Raw genomic sequence first — 27,949 nt, 5'->3', positions numbered from 1 at the left:
ACCAGCTTTATGTTTCTGGAGTGAATCCTATCACCCAGCAACTGCCAGAGCCAGTTGGGAGCTGCAGGGTTTCCTTGACTTCTGTTAGGGGGATAATCTCCACACCCTGGCTCAGGAAGCAAGGGGAGGTCTTAACTCCATTACCAAAGTCGATAGAGCAGATGGATGTAAAGCTGCCCAGCACAATGGATGCTCTGCAGAAGTCCATGAGCTAAACAGGGCAAACACAGAGGAAACCATCCGAGACTGCTGCGTGGGTCTGCTGAAATGCAAAGGACTCTGCTTAATTCCTAATGGAAGTTTGCTCAAGCTTTAGCAAAGGACAAAGCCTTCCCCTCTGCAAGGAGCTTGATGCTCTTGCCAAGTACAACAATCTCTGGATTTTGTAGCTTGCCCAGTTCCAGCAGGCCAAATCCTCAAATAATACTTAAAAGATATTCTCCAAGGCTGCTCGGCTCGGAACACGGGAAGCTGCTGTCAGAGCTTGCTATAAGGAAGCTTGCGCAGGCTTCCTATCTGAGGGGCAAGCAGCTCTTTGGCAGGCTGGCCTCAAATGAAGCTTTCAAAGGGTGGCTAATGAGATCCCTTCCTCTCCTTTCAGCCCCTTCACAAACGCCTGATTGAGGGTGAGACCTTGGGGACTCGACCGTTTCTTTGGGTTCCCCTTACAATATACAGAGGGAGAGGTCCCGAGGAGCTCTTTATGCTGCTACAAGGTTTGATTCAGAGATTCCAATGCCTCCTTCCGCCCGCCCTGATGCTCTCCTCAGCAAAGCTGCCCAGTATCAGCTTCCCAAAGCAATAACGAAGCATGGAGCTGTCTAGTTTCTCCCAGACGAGTCACCGAGATGAGGGTTTTTGCCACATTAACCATCTTATTCCTCCACTGACAGATTAGTTACTATGCAGGAATGTGTGTACCTCCATTAGGAAAGGAAAGAGATGATGGAAGCATGCGTTTCTCCGGGTTAATCTTGCATTTTGACACTGTTATTTATAAACCCAACACACAGTCTGCAAACACGCTGCATCCTGCTGGGAAAGGCAAAAGCTCACCCCAAAACTCATTCCATAGAATCCCAGACTGGTTTGGGTTGGAAAGGACCTTAAGATCATCCTGTTCCAACCCCCTGCCATGGGTAGGGACAACTTCCACTAGACCAGGTTCCTTTGTACCATCCCTCTTGGCTGCTCAATGCCTCTCAGGTTGGCACCTCATGCTCTGCCTCCATCCCTCAGCCATGCTGCATCCCCAGCAAGGCTTTGGTCACAACCACGTTCCTCCTCCAGCACCGCTGATTCCCCTCAAGCACAGCAACCAGATAAGACCTTTATCAGCTATTTCTATTCTGCAACAGGGAGAACACAGGGGGAAATTCAAAGAGGTTGCAGTTGGACTTCATAAAAAGGGCTGATTACCCGCTTCACGAACCGGAGCAAACCGCAGCAGCTCCCTCAGCCTCTCTGTTTTCCCCAGGTTGGCTTAGAGGAGGGATGCTCAAACAGGGAGAGGGCTTCCCTGCTTCCTTCTCCCCCTTCCCCAGCCAAGTGACATCTCTCTTAGTCCTTCAGAGGCTCCCCAGACCTGTGGCTCCCTGCCTCGTTGTGCTCCTTACAATGTGTGGAGCATCTCTGCATTTCAACCACTGAGCTAAAATTCCTTCAGGGAAATCCTTAGGGATCAGAAGGCTTGAGAACCCCTCTGCTACATAGCAAGCATCTCCCAAGGGAGCTATTTCCTCACCCTGCTGCCCTGCTTTGCACAGGTTGAAGGGAGCAGGGGACGTGGTGTGGCTCAGACCCAAGTGTCACGTCCGAGTCTCACTTAAAAATGAATGGTTTCTTCTATTTCCCTGAGGAGAAAGGAGCTCACACCTGCACAGACACACACACATACACACACACAATCAATAAGTCATTGGGGCTCAGGGAACAGCTCTTTTAATTACAACTCTCCTCCTAGCTGGATGCAGGGCAGGGTCTGCAGGCTGGCAAGATGATGCTGCAGTGGCGCATGGGGAAGAACAGTCCCAAGGGATGTATAAGCACCAGGGGGACCAGAAGGGATGCTGGAGGTAGAGGGGAAAAAAAATCACCCTATTCCCCACATAGGGACTGCCCAGATCAGATCTTGCACCCAGCAAGTGCAGCTGATGCCTCTCCTTACCCCAGTGTGAACCTCAAGCTAGACAGCACCATGCGTGCTATTTATCATAAAGGGACTTAATCCAAAGAACCTTTTGCTGCTGGCTTGATCCATCGCATTTGTCTGCTGATCTCTCCCCATCTCATCTCGCATTCAGCACAGCCTCCCCTGAGCTGCAGCTGGTTTGTGAGCAGCAGGCATAAATCCTGATTTAATACCTGGGAACGGGGGGCAGCGCCCTTTTCTAGGGAGCAACAGCCGGAGAGATTCCTTCGCAAGGATGCTGCCAGTCCCATTGGGATGCAGATCCCCGCAAAAGCATTGCTAGAAGAAAGGCTGTGTCTTCACCCTAAGTCTCCCCTGGCTTCAGCCAGCTCCTCCATCCCTCCTCCCTCTTCACCTGCTCCTTCTTTAACTGTTTCCAAGTGCTGAGTTACTATCAAGGAAGGTTTAATAGGATCCAGGATTTTAAAGCCACTGGTAACACAGTCTGGGCCTTTTATGGTTAGTAATGAATAAAAGAACCCAAATCACCTTCCCCCCCCCCTTCTCTCTTAACAGTCTCTGCCTACAAATTAAAGTCATTGTGCTCCTCTCTCTGTCGCACTCCTTTTGTCTTCCTCTAACACCATCCAGCCCCATGCAGCACGAGTCCAAGATGTGCCGTACCCTGCTTCCCTTACCCCCTTGTCTTTCATTTGGCAATACTGACCCCTTTTTCCCTCCCTGTTTGCTCTAATTTTTATACCACCTTTTCTCCTTCCCCTTTTTTTTCCCTTCTTTACCCCCAAATTACCCTGCGAGAAATGACATTTCGGAGCCATGCTGCAGAATGAAGCCCTTGACTCCTTCCCGTAGGGCTGGCAAGCAGCCCTTCACGCTACAAAAAGCCAAAATTGCTACTATCTTGTCACCCATGCTGGTTATTTTTAGCACCCTTTCCCTTAAAGCACCAGCTCCCTGAATCATGTGATGGCACCAGGAATCTTCTCTCCCATCTCCAAAAGTTTCATGCCCTCACAGCTGCCGAGAAGTGCTGGGAAATATGAGTCAGGCTTTCAAAAGCACGCAGCCAGCCTGAGCTTAAGTGCATCTTGTTAAAACCATAACTCAGAGGGGCACCTAACCTCACTTATTAAACACTCCTAATTCAATGCTGGGGAGAATCAGCCGTCCCAATGCCGTCAGGTGGCTTCTCTCCCTTGATTAAGACAGCACAGAAGATCTTCATATCCTTTGGGTGAAGCATTGGCTCTGTTGGACAGTTTTTCATTAGCTTCCCCCTAAATAAGATTTCAAGACTTGGCATTTACCACCGGAGTAAAATGAAGAAATCAACGGGAAGACAAAACCTTTTGGTAACCACAAGTGGATTTCAAGGCAAAACACACTCTCTTATCTTCACATTTATCTTTAGCCCATTGATAAAGCGCTATCGATGTCCGGCAGCTATCTGATAGCACGCTAACAGCTCTATTTGTAGCTTGCAATGAGATAGCCCTGCTTTCTCCCTGCCTCACCGGCAGATTTTGTATGACAGGAACATTACACGACCTTTTCCTCTACTTTTTCACCCACCCTGGACTTGCTCTGCATGCAGAAATGCTCAACCTCAGCGAGCCCTAAAGAGCACCTGGATCCTGCTTAAATGGGAAGTACAGCCTTATAATATATAAGCCAAAAAGGAAAAGGACAAGAAGAAGAAAAAGTCGAACCTCCTGATCTCCATCTCATCTCTCTACAAGTTCCTGCCTCATATTTACCCTTCTCACATGTGCTTTGAATTTTTCCTCTGTAAAGCGTAAGGAGATGGACTGAATGACACAGGATATAGAAGTACACAGTTTACTACTGTTATTTATTATTAATAACAATAATGCTAACTCTGCCCTTGTGAGCACCTCGAGGAGGGAAATAGTGTTTGCAAATGTCAATAAGCAGTTTCCCAATAAGGCCCAGGCATACAAAGCAGCTCCTTCCCTCTGTTGTTAAGTGGAGGCACATCCCTGTTTCCATCCCCTTTGGTCTCCATGTCCTTTCTCTGCAGGTGGGCTATAGCTGGGTAGATGCTTCCTTCATCCCCCCCCGGAAAATGTCTTGAAACTAACCCCAAAATACTATTTCCCTCCACTTGAGCCTCATTTTCTTAACATTCCTTCCAAAATAACTCTGAGTTAAGCAGTTGGATTTCCAGTACACTGTGGGCTTGTCCCCCCCTTCTGCCAAATGACCCACTCCAACATAAAAAGCCATTTTTGTCTTTTATTTTCCATGCTTTCCCTTTCCCCCAGATAACTCGAGAGCCCTGGCATGAATGGGGAAATGATTTCAGATGGCCTAAAAGAGGCGTTATTACTTGTGCAGTAAAAATGCGGGTGGAATTTGTTCCGCCTACCACAAGAAGAGAGATCCCATGTCCAACTGACTACATAGGCTGGTCTATGTGGGACATAAACACTTCAGGGATATCAGAGCAGCACAAGGGCTTTGTCCAAGCTCCATCTGCCTCATGGTGCCATCACCACAACCACCAAGGCCATCGTGGCGGCTCTTGGTGCAGGGGACCAAAACCTTTTCATGAGAAGTCCCTGGGATTTTAGATCCATTATTTGGGATCCACAAAGATTCACCTTCCAGCATAAGGATTTGTTGGAATGCTGCTGCCTGCCAGAATATGGCTGCACTAAAGGACAGCTGATGCCTGACATTTATCTTCATGACTGAAGACTGCAGACCACAGAACATGAGAGGCAGAGTTAGTTATCTTCTCCTTACCCATGATTGACAGTACATGCCAGGAAAGATTAGTTATTCTGCATCATATACATGCCACGCATGTTTTCAATTCTCCTGCTGCTCCAGTACTATTCTCAGGCGCAGTTGTAATAAATCAAATGTGCTTTCTTTGCCTGAAGAAGAGACTCTGCAATCATGAGAAGATACGCTGGTCACCCGCTGTACCTACTTCACATGTCCTCAGCCCAGCCAGGGCCTTCCCTGCTCTCTATCTGTGACCACAATACCTTCATTTCAGCTAAAATGATGATTCAATCCATGTGCTGTTTGGGCTGCACCTTCCATCAGGATGGATCCAACAAGACAAGTTAATAAGTGATTCTATGAAATCTGAAAGATGCTGTAAGTACCACCTTTGCCAGCAGATATAAAACATAACTCTCTGGAATAATTTAAGCTGCCTACTCTTTCTCACAGGTCATCACATCCCTAAAGGCACTGGACTTCCTGTCCTTGGGAATCAACTGCTATCTCTAGTCAAGGAGCAATGATACCACATCTTGACCCTTCTGCCTGGTTGCTCTTTTGGTATCACCCTGCCTTGCTTTGCTATTCTCTTTTTGGGGTCCAAGCCAAACAGCAACCAAGCCAACTGATTCCAACCCAAAACGTTGGGACCCCTTGAAAACCACCTTCAGGTCAAGGCGGTTACCATGCGTGCTTTGTTTCATCCCCCATCCCTGTGTCAGTGCTGATGTTTGCAGCTAGTCCTGCAAGCTGTCAAGGGGAAGCATGGAGAAGCCTGCAGCATCTCCGGAGGGGCACCACGTCCCTTCCTAATGGCTTTCATGTCTTCCTGTCTCTTTAAATAATTGAAATCTCTTTGTTGCTAAGTACATCCAAGCAAAGAGGGCACTAAAAGTTTTAAACCTCTCTGGGGACGCCAGGGCCAGGAAATCTACACAACTCACAAGATGTCCTGCCACCAAAGTACCTTGTCTCCTGCAACGAGACCAACTACGTCGCTCCTCCAAGCTTGCTCGCCTTAATGGCTGCTCTCTCAGGATGCTTGTTGCTACTCCAGGAGAGGCGTCCTCCTTTACTCAGAACAGCATTTCCAAATCCAGTTTAAATAATCATTTCAGAGTAGAGCATGATGTCTACACAGTGCTCCTCCAGGGAAGAAGGGGCAGCAGGGTAACTTGAGGCTCCTGTCAAGCAGGAAGCACAGCACCGTAGCTGCACGTGCCTGGTCCTTACAAGATGCATTACTCTGCCTAAAGCAGCTATAGCCACGGAGAGGCAAGTTTGCATCTTTCTACCCCATGAATTCCCCAAGAGGAAAGAAGACCTAAATGGTTGCCCAAAGCAGTGGTAAACGCTCCATCCCTGGCAGTGTTCAAGGCCAGGTTGGACAGAGCCTTGGTCTAGTGTGAGGTTGTCCCTGTCCACGGCAGGGGGCTAGAACTCGATCACCTTAAGCCCCTTTCCAACCCAAACCATTCTATGGTTCTATGACCCTAAGGGCATGATTTCCTCCCTTGTATCAGAAGGCAACCCCTCTACAAGAGGTCAGGACATTGCAACCAGGAGAAAGCCGGGGGTCAGATCTGCAGCATGGGCGGACTGTGGGTGTTGCTTCCTCAGGAGGCATCACTCCAGTTGGAATCAGGTCTAAATCTTGACCTGAATGTCCATATATCTTCAGGTATATGCCTTATTAAATCATCTCTTATTAGAGACCCTAACAGCTTGTTAATGACCCCAAAATCGTGAGTACATATTCCCTGTCTTACAGAGGAAGAAGGTGAACACCAAAGAGGTGGCTGAGGCACACAAGTGCCTGGCAGAAATGACACCAAACAAATGTCCTTTGCCTCAAACACCAGTTCAGCCTTCCGCTAACTAAATCCCTGTGCATCACTCCTGCTGTAAATAACTATCCATTTATAACTCGTTGTAATTACCTGCTATCTCTGTGGCCCGCCTTCATGAGGTAGTCTCTCTGCAATTATAGTTAAGTGCCTTGATTGCTACTGCATATTTCAAGAAACTTCAGCAAAAAAAAGACATGAGACAGGATAGTCTCACAAGGAGCCCTATGGGGACCGACACAGGAAGAGTTAATATTGAAGCGTGTGATGTATGTTTCGTTCCTGCCACCAGAGTAAGTCCTTTGCATGTGAAAGCCCTACCAGAAGCCCAGACCTGAATATTGACCACTTCTGTAGCAAGCCATGGAGCTTTCTCTGAACAGAAAAACCCTGAGAAGCAGCTGAAATGGTCCCCTGCAGATGTTCCTGGTACTAACAGCAGGTTTACATCCTATCACCTGCACTAACTTTAACCCATAATCCACTCATCCTTGGCCAGGCTTGAAATGACCCAGGGTGGGACATTGGAGCATTGATTTAGTAAAAGTAAGCAAGCCCCAAGGGCTGTCCCCAGAACCTGAGCAGTCATTACTGATACCAAAACACTCCCCTCCCTGCCGTGGCACTTCAACACAGGCCCATATGGCAAGCCCAGCTCTGAATGCCACCACAAGCCATCAGTGTCCTCGGTTGCCCTCTTTTCCCTCCTTGCGTATGTCTCCTGGCTCCCAGTGCTGGCCCTGACGGTGTTACAATCCCTAGCTGCTCCTCAATGGGAAGGTCTAGCAGAGCAAAGCCTCAACCACAAACCCTCAGCTCACCTCCTTTCAGAAGGCCATAAATCACTCGGGGCTGTCAGGATGATAAGGCAGCCCAGCCTCCATAATAAGGAGGATATTCAAGCTAATAACTTCCCATTAAGCTCCTTGGAGCTGGATGTTTTCCATGCTTTTCTGCAGGCCTGCTGCCAGGGCTTGTTTGCTCCCCTTACCCAGCTAACTCTTGAAGGGCTATGGCTTGAGGCACTGGTGTAAAAGAAGCCCTGCCTGGAAATCCTTGGCAAAGCTGGGCAGAGAAACCACGAGCTCTGGGTTTTTGCTCTGGTGCCAGGTTAGCCTTCCTCCTCCGAAGGAGGATGACAGCACTCAATGTTCATTTAAGCAGAGTAACATGGAAATGAAAGAACCATCTCCATCGCTGCTGACCAAGATATTGACTGCAAGCTTGCTGCCAGCCTGCTCAAGGCAGAGCCAAGGAAGGCCGGCCAGGATGCTACTGAGTCTGTGATCCTATATTCCACTCTTTCTCCCCTTTGAAGGAGCTCACTAACCTTCAAATGCCCTTCGTCACAAACTGAGAGGGGAACCATGAGCATTCTCAAGTTCAGGGTTAGTTTATGACACTGAGCTGAGTATCTGCATTGCATCCCTCTACTTCTGCAACCCATCCTGCGCCTCCTGCCCACCCTTCCCAGCAGCTTCTCCCAAAGCACTCCGTGTCCCATGTTTCTCAAGAGTGTGAAACTGGGCTGGAGTTCTTTGGGGTTACCTTCACCTCATAAAATGTGCTTGAGACGAAAACTCTCTGAGCCATTAATGCTTCATAAAATTTTTACAAGGTTTCTGCTAAAGGAAGGCAAACAAACAGAGATGGTGTCGGCATCCAGGCACTCTTTAAATCAAACATTCTTTCTCTAATGCATTAGTTTTTATAGTACCCATCAGGAAAGCAATCAAGCATGAAGCCCACAACTCCCAGTGCCTCCACTTTCCAGCATCTCAATGTTTCCCAGCTCAGGACATCCATTCCCAGTGCTCCCATCAACCCCATGCTGCCTACAACAGTGTGTCTCCCACTGCAAACCACCCCCCAGAAAGCCAAGGGCCCAGCACCCTGACAAGGATCCTGAGCTCCAGGAGAGGTGTTTGGATCAAGTTAATTAACTTTACAACACCAACATCCAGAACCAGAGTGGGATTGATGCATGGAGCGCATGGGGACTCAGAGCATCCTTCAAGCACGTGGGGATGGGTGAGGGAGACATCCTTCTCTAATAAAGCAGGAGCCACCACAGCATTAACAACTCCTTCATTAAAAAGCAGAGCCTGGCCTGCTTTTCCAGCAGGGAAGGGTGCAGCACTGGGCTAGCAACAAGAGATTTGCCATTAAATCAGCAGCTGAGGTCTAGTCCGGGCAGAAACATTTGGAAACCGGGTACCTGAGTCAGCTCGAGACCTGTCTAATAAGTCTGGGGAAATGTCAAAGGTATTTCTGCACTCTTCACCATCCAAAAAAGCCCCCATAATCCTTTTTTTTTCATCCCTTGTTTGTGTGTTCTCTTATTTTTTCCGAGAGCTTCCCATTTGCTGCAGACACGTTGTGCTGCAAAAGCACATCCTTCCCCAAATCAGGCTTCTTCATAAGCAGTATATTAAAAACCAACCCCCCATAGAAAACTCTGCAACCGAATCCAAAGCAGAGTTATTGAAGAGCTGCACAGTGACAGCTAGCGATGAGAAACAAGAACATGAAAGGGGGGCATTAAATATCTAGCATCCAATGTGTATCTATAAAATATACATAAGTTTCATAAATCAACATTATATCTAGATATACAACCTTAAATATATATTATTCAACTTCAAACTTCAATTTGAAAAGCCAGCTTTCATGTATAAATGGGTTTTTGGCTCTCTCTTCTACCCGACGTGGATCCTGAAAAAGGGAAAAGTTGGTTTTCCTGAAGAACTATGTAGAGATTTGGGATAATTCCTAAGGGATGGGCTGCGGGGTGGAAGACTGAAGGAAGCAAGCAAAGCTGGTGAGGGAATCACCAGCATCTTGGGTACCAGCAGTGAGATCCATGCCTATTCCTGCCCCTATTTCCAGAGAGGAAAGAAACCCTTTTGACTGGAGCTGCTTTTAGTGGAGCAGCACCCTGTTTCCTAGCACTATAAACCCCCTCAAAAGCTCACTCCACACCCCACTATTCACAGCCTGGCCATGCTCCATCTCTAAGGAAGAGCTTCACAGACTGGCAGTGAAAGCATCAGAGCTACCTAATAAAGCTAGAAGAGATGGCTTCTCCCATCCATCTTCCCCATGGCTATTCGACAGAGCTCTCTGTGGACATCTAAGCCGGTTAAATAAATAGGGGCCTCCTAGAATTCACACTGGGGGTAAGTCACATTAGGGGAGCTTCATTTCCACCTCATTTTTCTTCTGTTCCACACTCAAACCCCTCTCCATCTCCCAGGCTCCAGCCAGAGCTTTAGCAAAGAGAAACAGGAGAGAAACACAAGGCAAAGGGGAAAAAATCATCAACAATAAAGCTTTTGCTGCCTCCATCCCTACTCTGGAGAGGTTGGGAGGCTGGTTAATGCATGTCAGTTCTGTTTCCATTGAAGAAAATGAAAATCAATGAAAGCCTCTTAGGCAGGCAGGGCACAGCTACACGCCTTGTGCTGCTTTACCTCTTTAGCATACACCGCCCCAGCCTGAAAAGGAGCTTGCACCCACATAACCCAAGACAAGAAGCAGAGCCAAGAAGCCCTATAGGTTCCTATAGGGAAGCGGAGCATCCCTAAAACCCAACCCTCAACGCTGCTTCTTCACTTCCAGGTGCTTATTCCTATGGATTTCTGCAGCAGACTTAGCGCTGGGGTGGGAAGAACCTCTTCTCCAAGTGCCACATTGCTGCGGATGCAATTAGAAAAGATGCAGTTATAAAGATCAAATTCTCTCCTGAACGCTTTTGGGTTTGGTTTGGGGCTTTTTATGCTCCTGTGGTTTTGCCACACTGACACAAATGATGCTTTGCTGGCAGAAGGGGCCAGCTCCGGGTGGTCTCCCCAGCACTGGAGTCTGATTTTTCCCTTAGTGCTAATGCATTTTAGCCTCTCATGCAGAAAAGATGCAGCTCAGACATTTCCTTAGCACTCAAAAGAATACTAATGAACTTGCAGGTTGCGGGGTGAGGTACCTAATGACAAACCACGTGCAGAGTTGCTTAGCTGGAAGTTCGAGGGATGAGAAACAAATGGACTACAAGATAAAATCACCAACAAAACCCATTTCTTCCCCTTTTGCTGCTTACTGCAGTATCAGGTGCATTCCTGCTGCTTAACACCCTTCCCTAGCTCCATCACCATGCCCTGATCAATGCTAGGTATTCCCTATTTTGATCCTATGGCTTCCTCTATGGCTTAAGCTGGGATTTATCACCTCAACATGCAAGCTAGCCTTTCAGACCCCTTTTTGTAGCAAATGGGGAGAAAAAGGCACTGCTAGGACACAATCTGTCTGACCTATTTCAGACACCTGCCTTAGACTGGGATGAATTGCACCCTAAAAAGGCCCATCGCTTCTCCAGCAACTACAAAAGGGGACTAAACACACTCAGATGCAGACATCCATCATCTCAGACACCTGCAGTCACAGGAGCAAGAAGCCCAGATTGCTTCTGCTTTTCTGGAGCCATTTCTGGGCTCCTACAGGAATGTTAATGGATCAAGAGCCACCCAGCCTTTGAGGTGGGTTTTGATAGTTCCTTTGCTTTTGCTCTCTTGACAGATGCATTTCATCTTGCCTTAGCCCACACTGGTCATCAACATCCCCCAGTTCTAAAAGATGGGATTCTGGGAGATGGAAAGTTCTCTCTTTCCAAGACTTCCTAGATCAGGCATCCAGTTTCTGGATCAGCTAGTACTGATCACACTGGGAACATCCTCAAGGAGACGTTCTTATGTCTCTTACATCTTCTTCCCACACACAACCCTCCCATTCAAGGCCAGGCTGGACAGGGCTTGGAGCAACCTGGTCCAGCGGAAGGTGTCCCTGCCCATGGCAGGGGGTTGGAACTGGGTGATCTTCAGGTCCTTTCTAACCTTTCTATGACTGTATGAAAGAAAACATAAGGCAGCACATCCTACCCAAAGCAAAGTCCATCTCCGCAAAGGAGCTTTCTACAGTACCAAAACCCAGACCCAAGTCCAATCTGTCCCATACTGGGGAAAGGTTGGATGTGGATCCCATCTCCTCAAGCTGCCTTGTCTCCAAAGAACGTACCCTGGTGCATTTTTAGCCTTGGATCCTGCTGGCATGAGCTCACGCAGCCTTGCTCCTCGCCTGTGTGCCTCCGTCTAGCAATCTTCCCAATAATTTGTGAAGCCCTTGGCCAATTTTGACTGAATTTGACAGAGGAACAGATGGCTCAAAGACATTAAATACCTGCAAGTCTAGTACAGATAGGCAGCCAGGTACAGGAGAGGGACTCTGTGAGTGCCCCACGGAGGAAAAGGCCACGTAAAAATGAGATTCAGCCTCATCTGAACCTCAGAGAACCCACACAGCACAAAGCCTTTCCAAATGTCCCCACCGCAGGAGGCAAGTCATTTACTCCTATCTTGGACCAAAATGAAGCAAACTTGTAAGAAATCTGCCTTTAATCTGCTTCCATGCCAGGCAGAGGATGGGGTTTGCATATGAAAGCAGAGCCTACGTGACAACCTAGACAGAGGATGAAAACCAACGAGGAAGGAAAGTCAAGTTGCTGTTGGTGCCAAGGCACTGCTGGAAACCTTGCACCAAACCTTCTCCCATCTATCCCGTTGCCTTGGACCATGCATCTGGGGTAAGGGGATGGGGTTTGCACCTGATTTTGGGTGGCTTCACGTGGATATATTGCTTTGATAGAGGAAGAGCGTGCAGCACATCATCTCAGCAGCACCAGGGTGACGTGGCATGCTACCCACCGGTAACAGAGCTGCTCATCTCTTTCCCATCAGTGTAGCTTTTTAATGAAGGAAAATGGCTTTTTAATAAATAAAACCTCGCACCAGAAATAGCAGCACAGTCATCTATAATCCCCTGAAAACTTCTCAAGGCTCAAAGTTGAGATGCAAAGCACAGGGCAACAGTTAGCAAGGGGGGGGGGCATAAAATAAGGCAGCTAAAAACATATACACACATGAAAATGCCTCCCCCATCACCAAAATCATGTCAAAAGCATTTTGGCAGTGAATACTCATAACTTCCAAAGGCTTAAACAAGTATTAAATCTTATTTCAACACAAAGAGAGGCAGAGAGCAGCAAAATGACTTCATCCGAAAGGGTTAGCAGTGGTACAAGCAGGGTGCAGGATGGAGCAGCTCCCCATGCCCTTCCCGAGCCAAAGCCAGGGAGGGATGAGGCACGGAGCCATGGAACCACCTCCCCTTTTCTGTCTATCAACACCATCACCCCTTCCCTTCCCAAGGAAACCAGATTTGTCCACAGAATCAGCTCCGGGTGCCGCAGCCTCTCCCAGCAGGTACAGATGGACTCAGTGACCAAGATGGATTATTTGGCACATTCAAATGACCTGGATGCAATCACAGAACAGGCAACACCTCCCCGCCTGGGACATAAGGGGACCCTCTAAAATACAAAGGACCCCAACATCTGGACCCCTTTGCCACTGAGGTCTGGCTTGTTTGCTTCAGCAAAGGCCCCTTCCCCGCTCTCAGACAAGGTTAATAGGGTAGAGAGGGAGCATCTGTTTATGAGAAGGTTATCAAGTGAAAGGCACTAACACAGCCTCCAAACCAGCTTTGCAAAGCCTCTTCCTTATTATTTAATTTGGCTCCAGGACGTGAAATTAGGCTAATGGCTGTTAAGTGGTTAAGGCATGAACATTGTCCATCTGCCGAGAGGGCTCTGGGCCCTTGTTCTCTTGCAAAGACTAAGGAGGAAATATAATAGGAGAGCTGCTTGCTGTTAGTTTGAGAGCTCAGAAATGCATTTTCTCCCTCTTGCCCCTGCTTTTTGATTCCTTTTCTCTCCAGCACTTTGCCTCTTGCAGCATTAGGAACTTCTGGAAAGCAAGTTCCTGGCTTGCCTGTATTTTTGGGTGTCATCGTGCTGTGTTTTCTTACGTTGCTTGCCTTTAGTTTTCGGATGGGTGAGCCACTTGGTTTGAGCAATGCCACAGCAACCAGATGTTGCTGTCTCCTCATTCAGGCAAGCCAAGTGCAGCATTCCTATTTGATATCAGCTGCATTAAGCATGAGCTTTTGTCTCTTCTCCTTGTCACCAGGACTGGCAGCCTGTCTCCACCACCACCACATCATCACTGCAGTTTGCCTTGCACTCAAGCCTTCCCCATCCAGACTCCTTGCTGTATTTAATGAATAACTCTACACATACCACAGAGAACACGTGCTTTCCTACACATGTCAGTCTTCAAGGATGCAAAGGCTGGAGCTCCCTCTTCCCTTGAGTCTTGCATAGAGTGCCCACGCAGAGTCTCGGGTGTCTCGTATAAGAGTTGAGCTCATTCTGCCTGGTGACTAATGACATCTCTCAACCTCTACGTGCCTGTTTTGTACCTTGCTTCTACAAAGATCTGAATGACTTCTAAGCGAGTAAGCTAGAAATAGGGTGGCCAAACTGCATGCAAAACCTGGCCAACCCTACTCAGCAGATCTATAGATCTCAAAACCACCTCTACATTGACATCTTTTGGTTCCCAAATGCAGTTTGCAAGCTCTGCCTCACCCACAACAGGACAGCACTTCACTGCTGGGTAAAGCTATTGCCCGGCCAGACCCGGGTTTATTAAAAGGGGGTGGACACAGAAGGATCAGACAGTAATTTGGGTATTTTAAGCACTTTGTGGCTATCTCCCAGGAGCAGGCACTTGGCATTGCTGCTGTCCACCCCCTAAAGGCTCATGCTTTGGTCACCATTGGGATTTGACTTAAAGCTGGGATGAACACCAAAGTAGCAGCTTGGGTTTGGCGATGCAGTGGTAAAGCAGGCTCATACCCAAGAGCTGAGGCTCTCGGAGGAGCAGCCCTGGGCACAAGCAGGCTCTGACAAGGTGAACTACAGGCAGGAAAGGGCTGTGGCAAAAGAATAACAGCTCAAAACCCATCTCTCTCCTGTAAGTAAGAGCCGAGGTGTCTTCGAGCGAGAAGGGTTATTTATGGGGACGTGAGGAAGGAGAAGGTGGCTGAAAAGCATTTCTCATTTCCCTCCATTACTGCAACAACCCCACTTGAAATCCAACTTTATTTCTGCCTTCTCAAGCCAGGGAAAGAAAAAACCAGACTGCTGCAAACAATGTCAGCATTCCCTCCTTGTTATCCCGATTTTGCCAGAGGTGAGTGAGGCTGTTTCAGAATCACAGCAGGAGAAACAAGCAGCAGTTGGCACCTCCGGGAGAAAAGATATGGGCATTTACTAATGGGTTTATCCCTCTAAAGCATCCACCTGGAATTCCCACCCATCTCTTCTTTTTGCTACTTGTTTCCTGGAATTGATCCCAAACTGCACTACCCAAACTCTGCTTGCTGGGGGAAAAAGATGAGGAAAAAGGAAATGAAGCTATGGAGGAGCATTGATCACGCTGCCTGATGTGAGAATAAAGCTGCTCTGCACTGGAATAACCACCAAAGTGAGATGCTCAGCCTATGTCCTGCAGCTCTGCACCTGCTTGCACTAAGAAATAAGTGCCCTGCTTGCAAAGCTGATGGGAATTATGGAGAGGAGAGTGGGCTTCATGGAATTGCGCCCGGATTTGGCTGTCTGGTGTGGAGAACTTCCACTGGTGCAGCAATCCCCATTGGGAAGGGGGGAAATGAGCTTCTGCTCTATTTTTTATGCTGGCAAACCCCTGCTTTGACGCATTTCTGTCTGTTCTGTCACCAGTCCTGCTTATTTCCCTTGCATGCTGGTAGGAGTTATTAAGTTCTAGCAGAAATGTGACACCAGGAGAGTTTTGTGTGACTAGCATATCCCAGCCAATGTGCAGGATAGAGAGCATCTAAAAAGCAGGTTAAGAGAGAAATCCTGACAAGCCCTGACTGAAGAATAAAAGAGTCTTCATTCAAACACCACAATTGCTATGGTTTTCCCCCAAAACAATGCTGAGCCTTGTTGATAGGATTTGAGCCACATGAAAGACCATAAGAAGGATGCAATTCCCAAGCCAAAGGACTCAGGAGAACCTTGCCAGGGTTTTCCAGACCCTTCAGCCCAGAGTATGGGGACCTTCCATCTGTATCTGGGAGGAGAGCTGGCAGGGCAGGACTTGCAGGAAGCCTCTTTTGAGAAGTCCTTAGCACCAACACATTGCCAGGGAGCATATGCAAGGAAGGGAAGCATTACAGCACTTTGCTGCTGCTCACCAGTGTTTTGAAGGCTTTTCTTGGCCTTGGTCGCCAGCAAACTTGGCAAGAGGTTTCCCAAGCCCTGAGCTGGCAGCTATAGGAAAGAAGGTGGCTTTATCCAAGACATAGGAATCCAGGGAGATGGCTTTGAACTGAAGATGATGGGGGAGAAACACAAAAGGAAATGTCCTCGTGAGCACAGCAGCTACTTGGGAAGCAGGAGGGAAAATCTGTGAGGTGAGGATGAGCTTAGAGAAGAGGAGACCTGAGGAGAACAAAATCCATCCTTTTCCTGTGATTGCTTTAAGGAAAGGAAGCTCTGACCTCCTCCTCTTCTCTGATGGGAGTGGTGAAGCAGCACAGGATGCTCCTAACCTTGCTGTTGGGATGGGAAATCACTGGGATCCACAGCCCAGGCCACTAAAGGGAGTGATGGATGCAAGGGAGGGAGAGGAGGAGGAAGCTGTGTCTTAAGGCTCTGCAGCAGCAAATGGGCTCAGTGATTAAAACTGAGTGGGCAGCTGTGTATCACTCTGGATTTTCTGCCTGTTTCATCACTAGCAGTGACTCAGGAATATTCTTCATCGCCCTCAAGCGAGGATATGATCATTTTCTGCCACTTGAGATGAAGCTAATTTTACAGCAGCTTAGAAAGAGAGATGTCATGTGCTGATTCCTATACTGCCTGCATCACATGTCAGCACAGCAAGGCTATAGGTGCTGACTGCTGGAAGTTATACCTGATACTTGAGAGAGAAACGCCATGGGCCAGGAGAGCCTTGTTTGGAGCTGCAAAGATGAGAGAAGAAAAGCAGCAGAGGATCAAGACTTCCCAGCAAGAAGAAAGACCACAGCATCCCCTCTCCAGTGAGGTTCCTTAGGGGGAGAAGCATCCAGACTGCCTGAAGGTTTTGAATGTGCTTCTAATAGGATAAGCGAGCTGAGCAAGACTGATGGGCTCAAAGGATAGTTCTCTCTGCTCAAATCCAACCCAGTCCCAGAGAGATGAATTTACCCAAACCGAAGCTTGATGCAGTGAGGAGCCCACCCTCCAAGGTGAAAAACGCTCCTGGTCCCAGTGCCAAATTGCTCTGTTGGTGCATCAAACCCAGGTCTGGTTGGGCTCCCCATCTCACCCTACCTGGGCTCCCCACAGGACTGGGATAAGACAGGAAAGGAACCAGCACTGCAGTTTGGGATCCCAGCCCTCCAGCCACATTCAGATGGGTTTTCTCCCTCCTGGATCAGGCCATTTATTTAGTTTGGAGATGCAAAAAGCTGCCTCACACCAGGCCCTGGCAATGCCTTGCTGGGCTCACTGCATGAAGCCATGGTCTCCCAGCCACCGGCCGGCATGCCATTCCTTGACAGCCCTGGCTTCAGGAGCTAACTGGCAGTGGTAGCTGTGTTTGCAGGGCAAACGGAGCACTCCTGCCAGCTCTTAGTGACAAAAGGAGTGCTTTGAACCGGCATGGTGACAGCTGTCCCAATGCCACATTTATTGACAAAACCTTAGTTAAATCACTGACAGTTGGCACTGCAAAGGGAAGCCAAGAGAAGAGCTGACATCTCCCCATCACACCAATTCAGAGCCCCACGGCACAGTTCTGAAGGCTCCCATCCCACCATGGCTGCAAACCCGAGGCGTTCAGGACATCACTGGACTCCATCCCTTCCTGCTTCAACTCCCACCGACCCAGAGGGTCAGTCCTGGCAGGTTGGGTGAAGCTTCTCCTAGGCAACGCATTGCCATCAAGCCTTTGGTCTTTTCTAGAAGGACCAAGAGGATATTTCTCACCTTGTGATCATAGAATGGTTGGACCTTAAAGCTCATCCAGTTCCAACCACTGCCATGGGCAGGGACCCCTTCCACTAGAGCAGCTTGCTCCAAGCCCCTGTGTCCAACCTGGCCTTGAACACTGCCAGGGATGGGGCAGCCACAGCTTCTCTGGGCACCCTGTGCCAGCGCCTCAGCACCCTCACAGGGAAGAGCTTCCCTATATCCACCTTAAATCTCCACTGTTTAATACTGAACCCATTACCCCTTTGTCCTATCACTGCAGACTGATAAATAGCCCCTCTCCAGCCCTTCAGGCCTTGGCTGTTTGTTGAGGCTACTTAGGGCAGTGCCACTTAAGTGGATGGAGGTCATCAAGCAGACATCTGAATGGCCAAAAATACCTGGCTTGCTGGTTTTAGATTCATGGAGGTGACTGAGGTTAAGGGCCCCATGTCTCACTAAGCAATGCCAATGGCCTGTGTGCTGCTGGCTTGAAACCAACAAGGAAATTGCAGCTGCCACCCTCCCCGAGCCAAGGACAAGCAGAGATATTTAGGAGGCCCAACTGACGCACACCAGTGAAGGCATCTCAACCAGCCACCTCCATGACAAAGCAATAAGAACCCAAGGCAAGACGCTGACCTTCTGACCATGTCTCACCACCACAAGCATTGAGAGAGGCTTTCGTGAGCACACAGGTCAAGGCTAACAGATACCTTCTGCTCCTACTGTTTGTAGAGGACTTGATCACATCACACACTCATAACCCAAGAAAAACACCTTTAAAGGTTTGGAAAACACTCGACTTTTCACCTTGGTCACTCTTCCTTTGGACTCCTCAAGAGCTTTGTAAAGGCCAAGATAAAGATTAGCCTGGAATAAAGCCCTACCACCTATAATTTACTGGATTTGGAGGACTTAAGGGTAAGAACCCAACTATTAGGATCTGTGGGTCCAAACCATCTTGAGATTTGGAAGTGGCTCTGAACCTGAAGCTGCCCTTCTCATACCTATGAGAATGTGCTTTCTCAACAGCTCTCTATCCTTAGAAGAGATGCATAAGCCAGAAAACCACACCAGAGGATGCGTAGCTGGGAAAATAATGATCCCAGCATGGAAAAAAAAACACAGGAGAAATCAACAATCAGACTCCAAACCCCAGAGTAATGAAGGTTTGGATCGCGTCCGGGGCTCTGCATGTGTCTGATAAAACAAACGCAGGTGTCAGAGCCATTTCTGGTTGCAAGCACCGAGCTGGTCAAAACCTCCCATCTCAGGGAAAAAAACCACCCTGTGATATTTCACCAGCTGCTCCTGTTGGAAGGTGCTTTGAGTCCTTATTTGCTCTGGCCTCATTGGGATGCAGAGCTGGACTCGCTCGTCTCCCGTTTGACCCTTGGTGTCCTCTCCTATTCACAGCACCCTCCCCAAAGGGGTCCCCACCTTCATACCAGGCTCAGCCCTTCAGCCCTTTTCTCCTTCTCACTAACACGGGCTTTTGCAGGGGAGAATCCAGCTGCAAAGTCCAGTTTGCCTCCAGCCTTTCCACACGAATCCATTGGCTTTCTGCCTCCTCACCTGGTGTATAAACCAAGGACCGCTTCCCAGAACCACCACCACTGCTCACCACCAGCTGAAGGATCCTTATTTAAAGCAAGACTTTCAATACCCTAACGCTTAAGGTGCCTTTGGTGCCTCAGCAGATGCTGCAGCATCCACACAGCTAAGCCCAAATCTCAGACTTGGCTCTTTCAAAGCCTTGCACCTCAGAAAACGAAGCCTAAGGAGAGCAGAAGGTGTTTCCCATTTGCTTTGCTAAGGTGCTACATGCAACAAGGAGCAAACTTTCTGTTCAGAGAGGGCTTCCTGCATTGCTATGCCACATGCAACCCAGTAACAGTTTGCATACTGTAGCAAGACTAAAACACCATCTTCCAACCTGATCCACAGTCCATTACACTTAGGAAAAAGACTTGTGGTGACATTAATGAGCACTGGATCAACCCCTTTGCTGGCATAAATCTCCTTCTAGCACTGGGGGGATTGCATTTTCCCATTTGCTTGTTAGTTAGGCTCTGTATTCGCATTACAATTTCTATTAGGTCCTTCTGTCACTGATGTGGTCATAGATTAGGGCCTTCATGATATTCCCCTTTTCCTCCTGGAGGAAAATAAGGATGGCTGAGCTCAAACTGGCAGGTTTAGGAGGGTCTGGGAGGAGGAAAGAACAACTCTGCTAGACCAAGCTGAGATTTTACCAACACCACAAGCTGGAGTAACTCCAGTGAAGCCACCAGAAGAGGCAATGATTTAGGCAAGAAGAAGATGACCCAAATCCCAACCCACCTCTTGTTACAATCTCCATAGAGCTGCCAGTTCATAATGTCCAATGCCAAGCAATGGTCTGCTCCTTGCCCAAAGCCCTCTGCTAAGGCAGAGCAGGGCACTACAGGGAGCATCAGGATGGCCAAGACCTAGGGATGAGGCTGGTTGCCAGCCCATGGACTCTCACCCACAAGTCTGAAGCTTAGGTTAGCTGATGACCATGATGCCAGCAGCTTCTCAGCTGAGTCTGGGGCTGTGAGTAGTCCCATGGTTGGGAGTGACACTGCTTTTGCTGGTCCCAATCCCTAATTTTGCTTTGGTTCTTACCTAATGAGCATTACCCACCAAGCAGCTCTGCAGTACCGCAACCATACCCCATATAGCCCTGCAACGACACCTCCATCTAAGAAACGCTCACGCTAGCCTCTCCAAACCCTAGGCTGGAGCAAGACACAGGTGGATATCTGTGGTGCCCTCCAAAAGGATGCTCTTCGCATTTTCCTTACGGAATGATGCATCCTGCCACAAAAGGACAGCAACGCAAGCAGATGACTCACAGAGGCAGAGAAAGGAAGCGTTGCAACTGCTGCACACGAATAGACACGAATAGTTCAGAGGACTCAGGAGGCTGCCTAACGTCACATGAGGAGTCACAACAGGGCTAAGAACCCAACCTCCGTTTCATAACCGTGGCTTAATGAGTAGAAATGCCACCCCAGCACCACTCCGCTGTCCAGATGTTACCCCAAAGGATGCTCTGCCCTCCCTTCTTCTCCCCCAAGCTCTTCCCATCCCAAAGGGGCAGGGTACAAGTGTGTATGACTTAAGTCTTTCCAGAGCTGGTAGACTGGAGAGGATTAACCCTATGATGGAGATGACACTCCCCTAGGAGACACCAGCCCAGACAGCTCCAGTGAACTAGAGGCAGCAGCTCTACCAGGAGAGCTATAAAGGGAAACCCTCCTCTGGCGCAGCAATCAGGAGCTTGTCTCATCTCAGATGGAAATTGCACTAGGGGAAAAAGGAAAAAAAAAAAAGAAAAAAAAAAGAAGAAATAAAACATAATCCATGCATATGACAATTTTTTCCCCCACTTTAAGCTGATTCCATCTCCGAGATGGGAGAGAGGTGGCGGAGATTTGCTGACATGTCACTTGAGCAATAAACTGCTCTTTCTGAAACATGCCATCGCAAGCAAAGCGACAAACAGCCCACAGCAGCACACATGGGCACTGCTCGGGGCTTCTCATCAGCTTCAGGGATGTGGAAAGAAAAGCCTGGCCAGAAAGGAGGACCCAGCAATGATGGGAGGAAGAGAGAGGCAGAGGTAAAGTCCTAACTCTCAGTCCTGCTCACACTTGCACTGATTTATAGCATCCCAGTCTGGTTTGGGTTGGAAGGGACCTTAAGGCTCATCCAGTTCCACGGGCAGGGACACCTTCCACTAGAGCAGGTTGCTCCAAGCCCCATCCAACCTGGCCTTGAATGCTTTTCCTGAGTAAAGGCATAGATGCAGAACACACTCTGCCTCTTCTTCACCTTTATATAGGAAGGGTCACCCCAGCCCTGAATTTATTCCCTAACCCTCAGGAACAAAAGGAGAAGGCAAGCATGCTGGATACTGAAGGAGTAAGGAGAACAAACTTAGGTTGTTAATATGAGTGCAGCTTAGCTCCATCCTCACCCCATGCCTGCAGGGTTGTTGAGGGCTGCTCCCCATCAAGGCCAAGAGCTCAAAAGTCCTTCACTGCTCAGTTACAGAGAAAAGCAAAGTAATTGCACCTTGGCCTCCACAGCCAAGCTATATTCCTTTAGTCCAGGCTTGGGAAGAGAGCAAGGAAGCAACCAGAACCTTCATCTCTGCCAGTCAGCCCCCCACACACCCCGCCATTCAGCCTTGAGGCTGCAAGGATGGCAAACACCACTTCCTCAGGGACAGAAAGCCTGGAGCAGGTCCTTCTGCCTTCTGTTTCCTCTCACCAACTGCAAATGCAGCTGCCCAAAACCTCAGTGGAGACTCAGCATGGCTCAAGCCCTGGCAGGAGCAGTCCTGGCCATGGAGGGGGATATGCAGCCTCTGCCAGGCCCCAAGCAAAAGGAGCATCACACTGTTAGCCATCAGAAACCAACCCCGTTCTTCAGATTAAGAACATGAAAAGGCAAATTCCCATGGATAAAGGTGCAGGCAAAAGTCACAGAAAACAGACCTATTGCTGAGAAATATTCTTTTCTGCTTCACAAACAAGTGCATTTTGCTTGCATTCATCAAACACACACTTTATTTTTGGTTTGTTTCATGGCCAACTTATCATTTCTCCTAAATTACACCAAGAGCACAGCAGGGGCAAAACCAATTGGCAAAAGAGGTTGAGGTAAAGCATGGCAGGTCTCAGTGGCAAAATGCCTTTCAAAAGCCTGAGTGGAAACCATGGGCAACATCAGGGTTAAAAGAAAACCAGCTTGGACTCATGTAAAACTCAGATTTGACTTGTAGAGCTAGAATCAAAGGGGGCACAAATAAAGGCATCACATCACTCTATCAAGACAAGCAGAAGGGATGAACAGAGGAGCTTGAGAAAGAAACAGCTCTCACCCTACAGCCAGATCCACTCTCCATCTGCCTGGGGCACCACTGGATTTGGGGGCTATCACGCAACATGCTGATGGGATCATCAGAGCATCGCTGTGGGAAGCGCTGAGTGATGCCAATTAAAGCGGCATCATAATCAAGCTGCTTCTTTTGGTGCTGAGAGGACTGCCCCAGAGGTCTCAGCAGCGCCTGGACTCAGCTCAAGCACTGGATGAATGCTCACGATAGGATTTCTCCAGTGTGAGCCGCTTGCTACTGGTAAGGGCAGATGCTGAACACGGTGGGAAGGGACACAAATGGCCTCATCCTCATGATGTGGCCTTATGAGATCCAGCGAGACAACCACCTCTGACCAAGACAACCACCTCTGACCTTTGCACATGCACAAGCTCTTGATGTAACCCCACATAGAGCAGCCCCAGCTCAAGGACCTTCACATCCATCAGTAAAAGCACCAAGCTCTTGGACCCACAAACCCTCTTCCTATTCCTGCAGGTTTTGCTGCATCCAGGAATAAATCCTGCCCCTCCTATCCCAGCAGGTAGCTCTGTCCCAGGGTCTAAACCTGGATTTAACACACCCATCTAAAGTGCTGGTGCTGAAGCAAGGCATATAATATCCCCTCTAACAGACATGGCAAGATGGAAGGAAATACTTGAACATCTCTAATGACTCTGGTCCTAAACTGACTCCTAATGGTGGATTTATGGCAACTGGGTTTGCATGGAGCAAAGCCTGCACCCTATAATGGGAAAGTCTCCTCACAGCCTTCAATCCAACATCTCTTTTACGTGCTGAGTTAGCTCTGCTTGGAGAGGTGGCGAGGATGGAGCTGAAAGGAACCCCCTTAGCATGGCAAGCTCAGGGTCCTCCATGCCGCACCACCCCATATATAATAACCTATCTCCTATAGCCAAAACCCCTCCCTCGATGGGGAAAGGGCTCCTGAGCACTTCAGAGAAGCAATAACTTCTGCTGCTGAGTTTTCAGCTTGCTTTCCCTGTTGTTGGCTCTGAAAACCTAAAAAGGGACCTCTAGAAACATCTCTTCCCTTCCAAATCCTTGGCTGCGACTCCCTGTCCTCCCACCTCGCATGGAAATGAGTGGAAAAAGAGGAAATCCTACTTTTTAACCCCCTCCCATGCACCCTTCTCTGTCTGCCATTGTTACAGGGCTGGGGAGAGGACCAAAAGCAGTGGTGGAGCCACTGAATCCTTTGTGAGCAGCATTGCTATTCCAAACAAGTTAACTCCACACCACAGATCGATGGATACGCTGGGCTGGGAGGGGGAGATTCACGCTTCCTTAATTTCCTCCTCTGGAAATGTGTGGTTTTCCTGTGCTTTTGGCTCCTGCCACAACGCAGCACGGCTGCAGGGATCAGGACCGACCAAGGGATGCAGCAAGGGACCATCACCTGCCACACTAACCCCTCCCATCTCAAACCAGAATGAAACCACCTTAAAACACCAGTGCAAAACACAGTCTCCCATCTACTAAACCAGTGCTCCAAGTTGGCAGGAGCAGCAAGGCACTGATTGCCTGCTCTAGGGGCAGGACAGCAGGAATATCATCCGCACAGACTGCGCACCCCAAAGCCCACATCCTGAGGCGCACTCGGAATGACGAGACGCCTGCATAGGGACGCAGGCGTTCCTTGCCACCATCCCAGCCGCACTGGGATGCGCATAGGAAAGCTTTAGGGTGATGACAAGCCTTCCCTCCCCGGCACAGGATTTGTCCCTCTTCCCACCAGGCCTCTCCAACAGAAGAACATCCCTCCTGCTGACTCACCCCAGCTTGTCTTTGTTCTCCCATCAGCACCAGGTGAGCACCCAGAGCCTATACTGGGTGAGCACCAGGATGATGTGTGCTGGAAGCCCTTTGCCGAACCCCACTACCAGAGCAATTCGCTTCTTTCCAGTAAGTTTGCACAGCACCCGTGTTCATACCACCCTGCTGCTCCCATCTCCCTATGTGTTTTGCTGCCCAGACCCTAAATATCCCCCAAATCCTCCCTTTTTAATACCCCCATGGCAATATCTGTAGGATTTTTGGTGCTTGGGAGAGCTTTACACTTCAAGCAAGGAAAGGAGCCGCTTAGTACTTAAGCCAAGCTCAGTTATGTAAATTAGTGAGACACTTCATCCTCCAACCTTTGCCACCCATTTTCCAGCCTCTTCACCCAAACACGACACAAGACAAAACCAGAGGAATGGCCATAACACAGCTCATTCCTTCCCGGGAACACGCAAAGGGCTTGGGAAGGGAGAAGAGGTTCGGCAGCCGAGAGCTGAGTTTAAGGCTTCCCACTATTCCAAACCAGACCTGTCTGGAATTCTTCCACTCGCTGGCATCAAGCCGGAGTGCGGCTTTCACTGCTCACACCCAGCTGGCCCCGCAGATGTTGGTGTCACCAATGCAACGCACGGAGCAAAGTCACTCGCTCCCGAGCGTGCTGGAGCCGCAAGCGCCGCTTTCCCAGCGCTGCAATTACAACCTGCCTTTGCCTTTTTAATATCCCTATCAAACATCCTCTGGGATGACTGCGCCCATCTGCTGCGAGGACAGGGATGGGGATCCGGGTAGAAGACACCGCAGAAGTTAGGCTGATTTAAAATCACAGTTTCCTTGGCACCCCTCAAATTGCCGCTGCAGGCAACAGGACCCCGGCGCAACGCTCAGCCCCACATTTCCCTTTATCACAAAGAGTTAATCCTGACAGGGAGCAGCAACCCGTGGAATCAGGAGCACCATCCTGCACTCCCTCATCGCACCAGGTCTGGATAAAATCCCACTGCGGGGGGGGGTTCAACAACAACTGCTTTCCATTGACTGGGTTGCTTTGACACACGCGAAGGAGCAGAGGGGTGTTTACCCCCACCGAACGCAGCCAAAGTGCCCAAGCCATGCCTACAGGCAGCAGGAGACCAAGGAGGAATCATACTCCCTTGTTTTCATCCCCAGTAACTTTCCAGAGACAACTCAGAGCAGGGGGGGGCTAAGCCAAACCCCATCCCTTGGCATCCAAAGCTCCTTCTCGCTTGCTGCAGCACCAACAACGCGCTCCCCCATGGGGAAACTGAGTCACATTCCCGAAGGCACAGGTTGCCTTCCCAGTTCACGAGTCCCCCCCACTCCAGCCCCCCCAAGGCATCAATGCAGGTGCTCCTACCTGAGCGTGGCGCTCTCCCCTTGCCGCACTGTCACGTTGTCCATGGCTTTGGGGAAGGTGGCATCTCCGCTGCGCACGGGCACTCCTGCGGGCACAAGGAAGAGCAGCCTGAGACAGAGGACGACTAGGCACCTCCAGGGCAGGGCTAAGCACCCACCGACCCCCATCCTGGGCAGCAGGGACTTTTCCAACAGGCAAAAAACACACCCGACCAGGCCACCGGGAGCGAAAAGAGAAGGGGATGAAGGGGGGGAGAGAGGAGGGATGGGGTGCGTGTGTGTGGGGAAGGAGGGGAGCAAAACCACCGGGGCCGAGCGATGAGGAGCTCCACGGAGATCAGGAGAGCCCCCGGCAAGGCAGGATGCGAGCGCTGAGCCTGCCGAGCGGCATCCGGAGGGAGTCCCCAGTATCCTTGGGTGAGGGAGGAGGACGGGAGGGCCGGAGGGGAGGAGGAAGAGGAGGAGGAGAAGTGGCAAAGGTGCTGGACGCTGGGCGAGCCGGCTCTTCCCGGGAAGCAGTCCGCGGCTCACTTGGATGAGGAGGAAGCACGGGCGGGAGCCGCCCGGCTGCGCCCCGCTCGCGCACTCTTATCCCGAGCCCGCAGCGCGGAGCGGAGGCAGTCCAAGGGGGGGGAAAAAACAGCGAAAACCCCCCAAAAAACACCAAAACACGCCCGGAGCGAGCGAGCCAACGGGTCCAGACGCAAGAAGGCACAAGCGGGCAAAGGCAGCCCGGCAGTTCCTCTCCCCTAGCCCCGCCGTCGGGTCCCAAAGGTGCGCTGGTCCAGGCGGGATGCAAATGCAGGATGCAGGACACAGGACACGTCGGGTGCAGGATAAGGGGTGTCAGGACGGCGGAGCCCCCAGCGTGTCCTCAGCGGCGGGGCCGCGGCGGCGGCAGCAGCAGCAGCATCCCGGCCCGGGCGGGCGGCAGCATCCCCGGGCGCGCAGGCGGACTGCCCGCCGTTGTCATGGCAGCGGCTCCATCCCTGACCGGCGATCGGGCTCCCGCACACCCCGGTAACACCCGCACGAACACACACACACACACACACACACACACACACACACACACACACACACAGCGAGGCGGGCGGAGCGCGCTTCACCCGCCAGCCTTTAACCCCCGCCGCACCGAGCTGCACAGGGACCCCTTTCCCCCCTTCCCTTCACTCTTACCTGCACCCAGCACCTCTAACATTGCCCTCCTCTACCTCTGCACCATCCCCGCCCTATGCAGGAGGGGAAACTGAGGCACGGGTCCATTCCTCCCCCTTAAAGTCGGGCAGGAGATGCCCTCCTGGTTCTCTGCACCTCCCAAACACACAGCATGAGCTTAAGTGGCAAATTCCTCCCCAGCCACAAGCACGGTCCCCGCGTACTTTTTATCGGCTCGTAATTTAACAAACAGCACATTTGCTTATGCCTGGTAGTTCCTCCTTCCCTCCGCTAGTGGCTAAAACCCATTAATATTGCCAGGCAGAGTTTCCGGCTGGAAAAAGGTGCCTGGGAGCCACCCACAGAGCACTAAGTCCCAAAGCAAACACAGAGCCAGGAGGTAAGTGGTGGCTTTCGGGGTGCTGCACTCGTGGAATCCCGCCCCCCCCCCCCCCGAGCCCCACGTTAAGGGAAACCAGAAGTCCTCCTCTTTCATCCACTGTTCCCAATGACTTCCCTGCAACACGGGACCATATCCAAAGTCCTCCCCACCGTGCACTCGGCAGCTATTACACTGCACCAATTATTCCTCGTTTTACAACTCGCTGCCAACCTGAGCAGGGTTCCAAGTGGTGACCTAGATGTGAAAGGATCCATAGCCCGTTACTAATCCCTGGAGCCTCCGAATTCCCTGTAAACTACTGCTTAATTCACTAACTGTGCTATTTAATCTCTACAACATTATGAGCTGCGCCGGGCCGAGGAAACACTCAGTCAAATAAAGCTTTATTACTACTGTGCGTGCTGATAGGTCATAGGAGAAGGGGGTTGCTTTGCAAGTCTCTGCTTCTCCCTTGTCTGAAGGCTTTCTGCTCCTTGAATTTAGTACTGGTTTCCCCAGAGGGCACAGCAGCTTTCCCATCTCATGGCAGGAGGAGTTCAATCTCTGCAGCTCACTTTGGCTGGGCTGATAGGGGAAGGATAAGGCCCTGCCTCGAGCAGCTCCTTTGGGC

The 27,949-nt window shown here is 49.9% G+C and overlaps 1 protein-coding gene across 6 annotated transcripts in view; it reads right to left on the bottom strand.

Annotated features, from left to right (window-relative positions):
- Positions 1 to 27,949, bottom strand: part of LOC133281059 (protein CEPU-1) — a 331,891-nt gene that overhangs the window by 107,031 nt on the left and 196,911 nt on the right. For 2 of the 6 annotated variants that reach the window (XM_061476207.1, XM_061476204.1), the window contains exon 2: positions 25,780 to 25,864. In XM_061476207.1, coding sequence (XP_061332191.1) covers positions 25,780 to 25,864 — 85 coding nt within the window. Of the gene's footprint in view, positions 1 to 25,779; positions 26,403 to 26,957; positions 27,312 to 27,949 lie in introns of those variants that run through there. The other 4 variants (XM_061476203.1, XM_061476205.1, XM_061476208.1 and 1 more) reach the window with 3 other exon arrangements.

This window comes from Pezoporus flaviventris, unplaced genomic scaffold (genome assembly GCF_033815535.1).
Source record: "Pezoporus flaviventris isolate CSIRO_AGI_PZ_B2104156 unplaced genomic scaffold, CSIRO_AGI_Pfla_v1 ptg000093l, whole genome shotgun sequence".
In the NCBI taxonomy this organism is placed as follows: Eukaryota; Metazoa; Chordata; class Aves; order Psittaciformes; family Psittacidae; genus Pezoporus; species Pezoporus flaviventris.
Note: the sequence above shows the minus strand (reverse complement) of the source record. Positions and strands in the feature narration are given on the sequence as shown.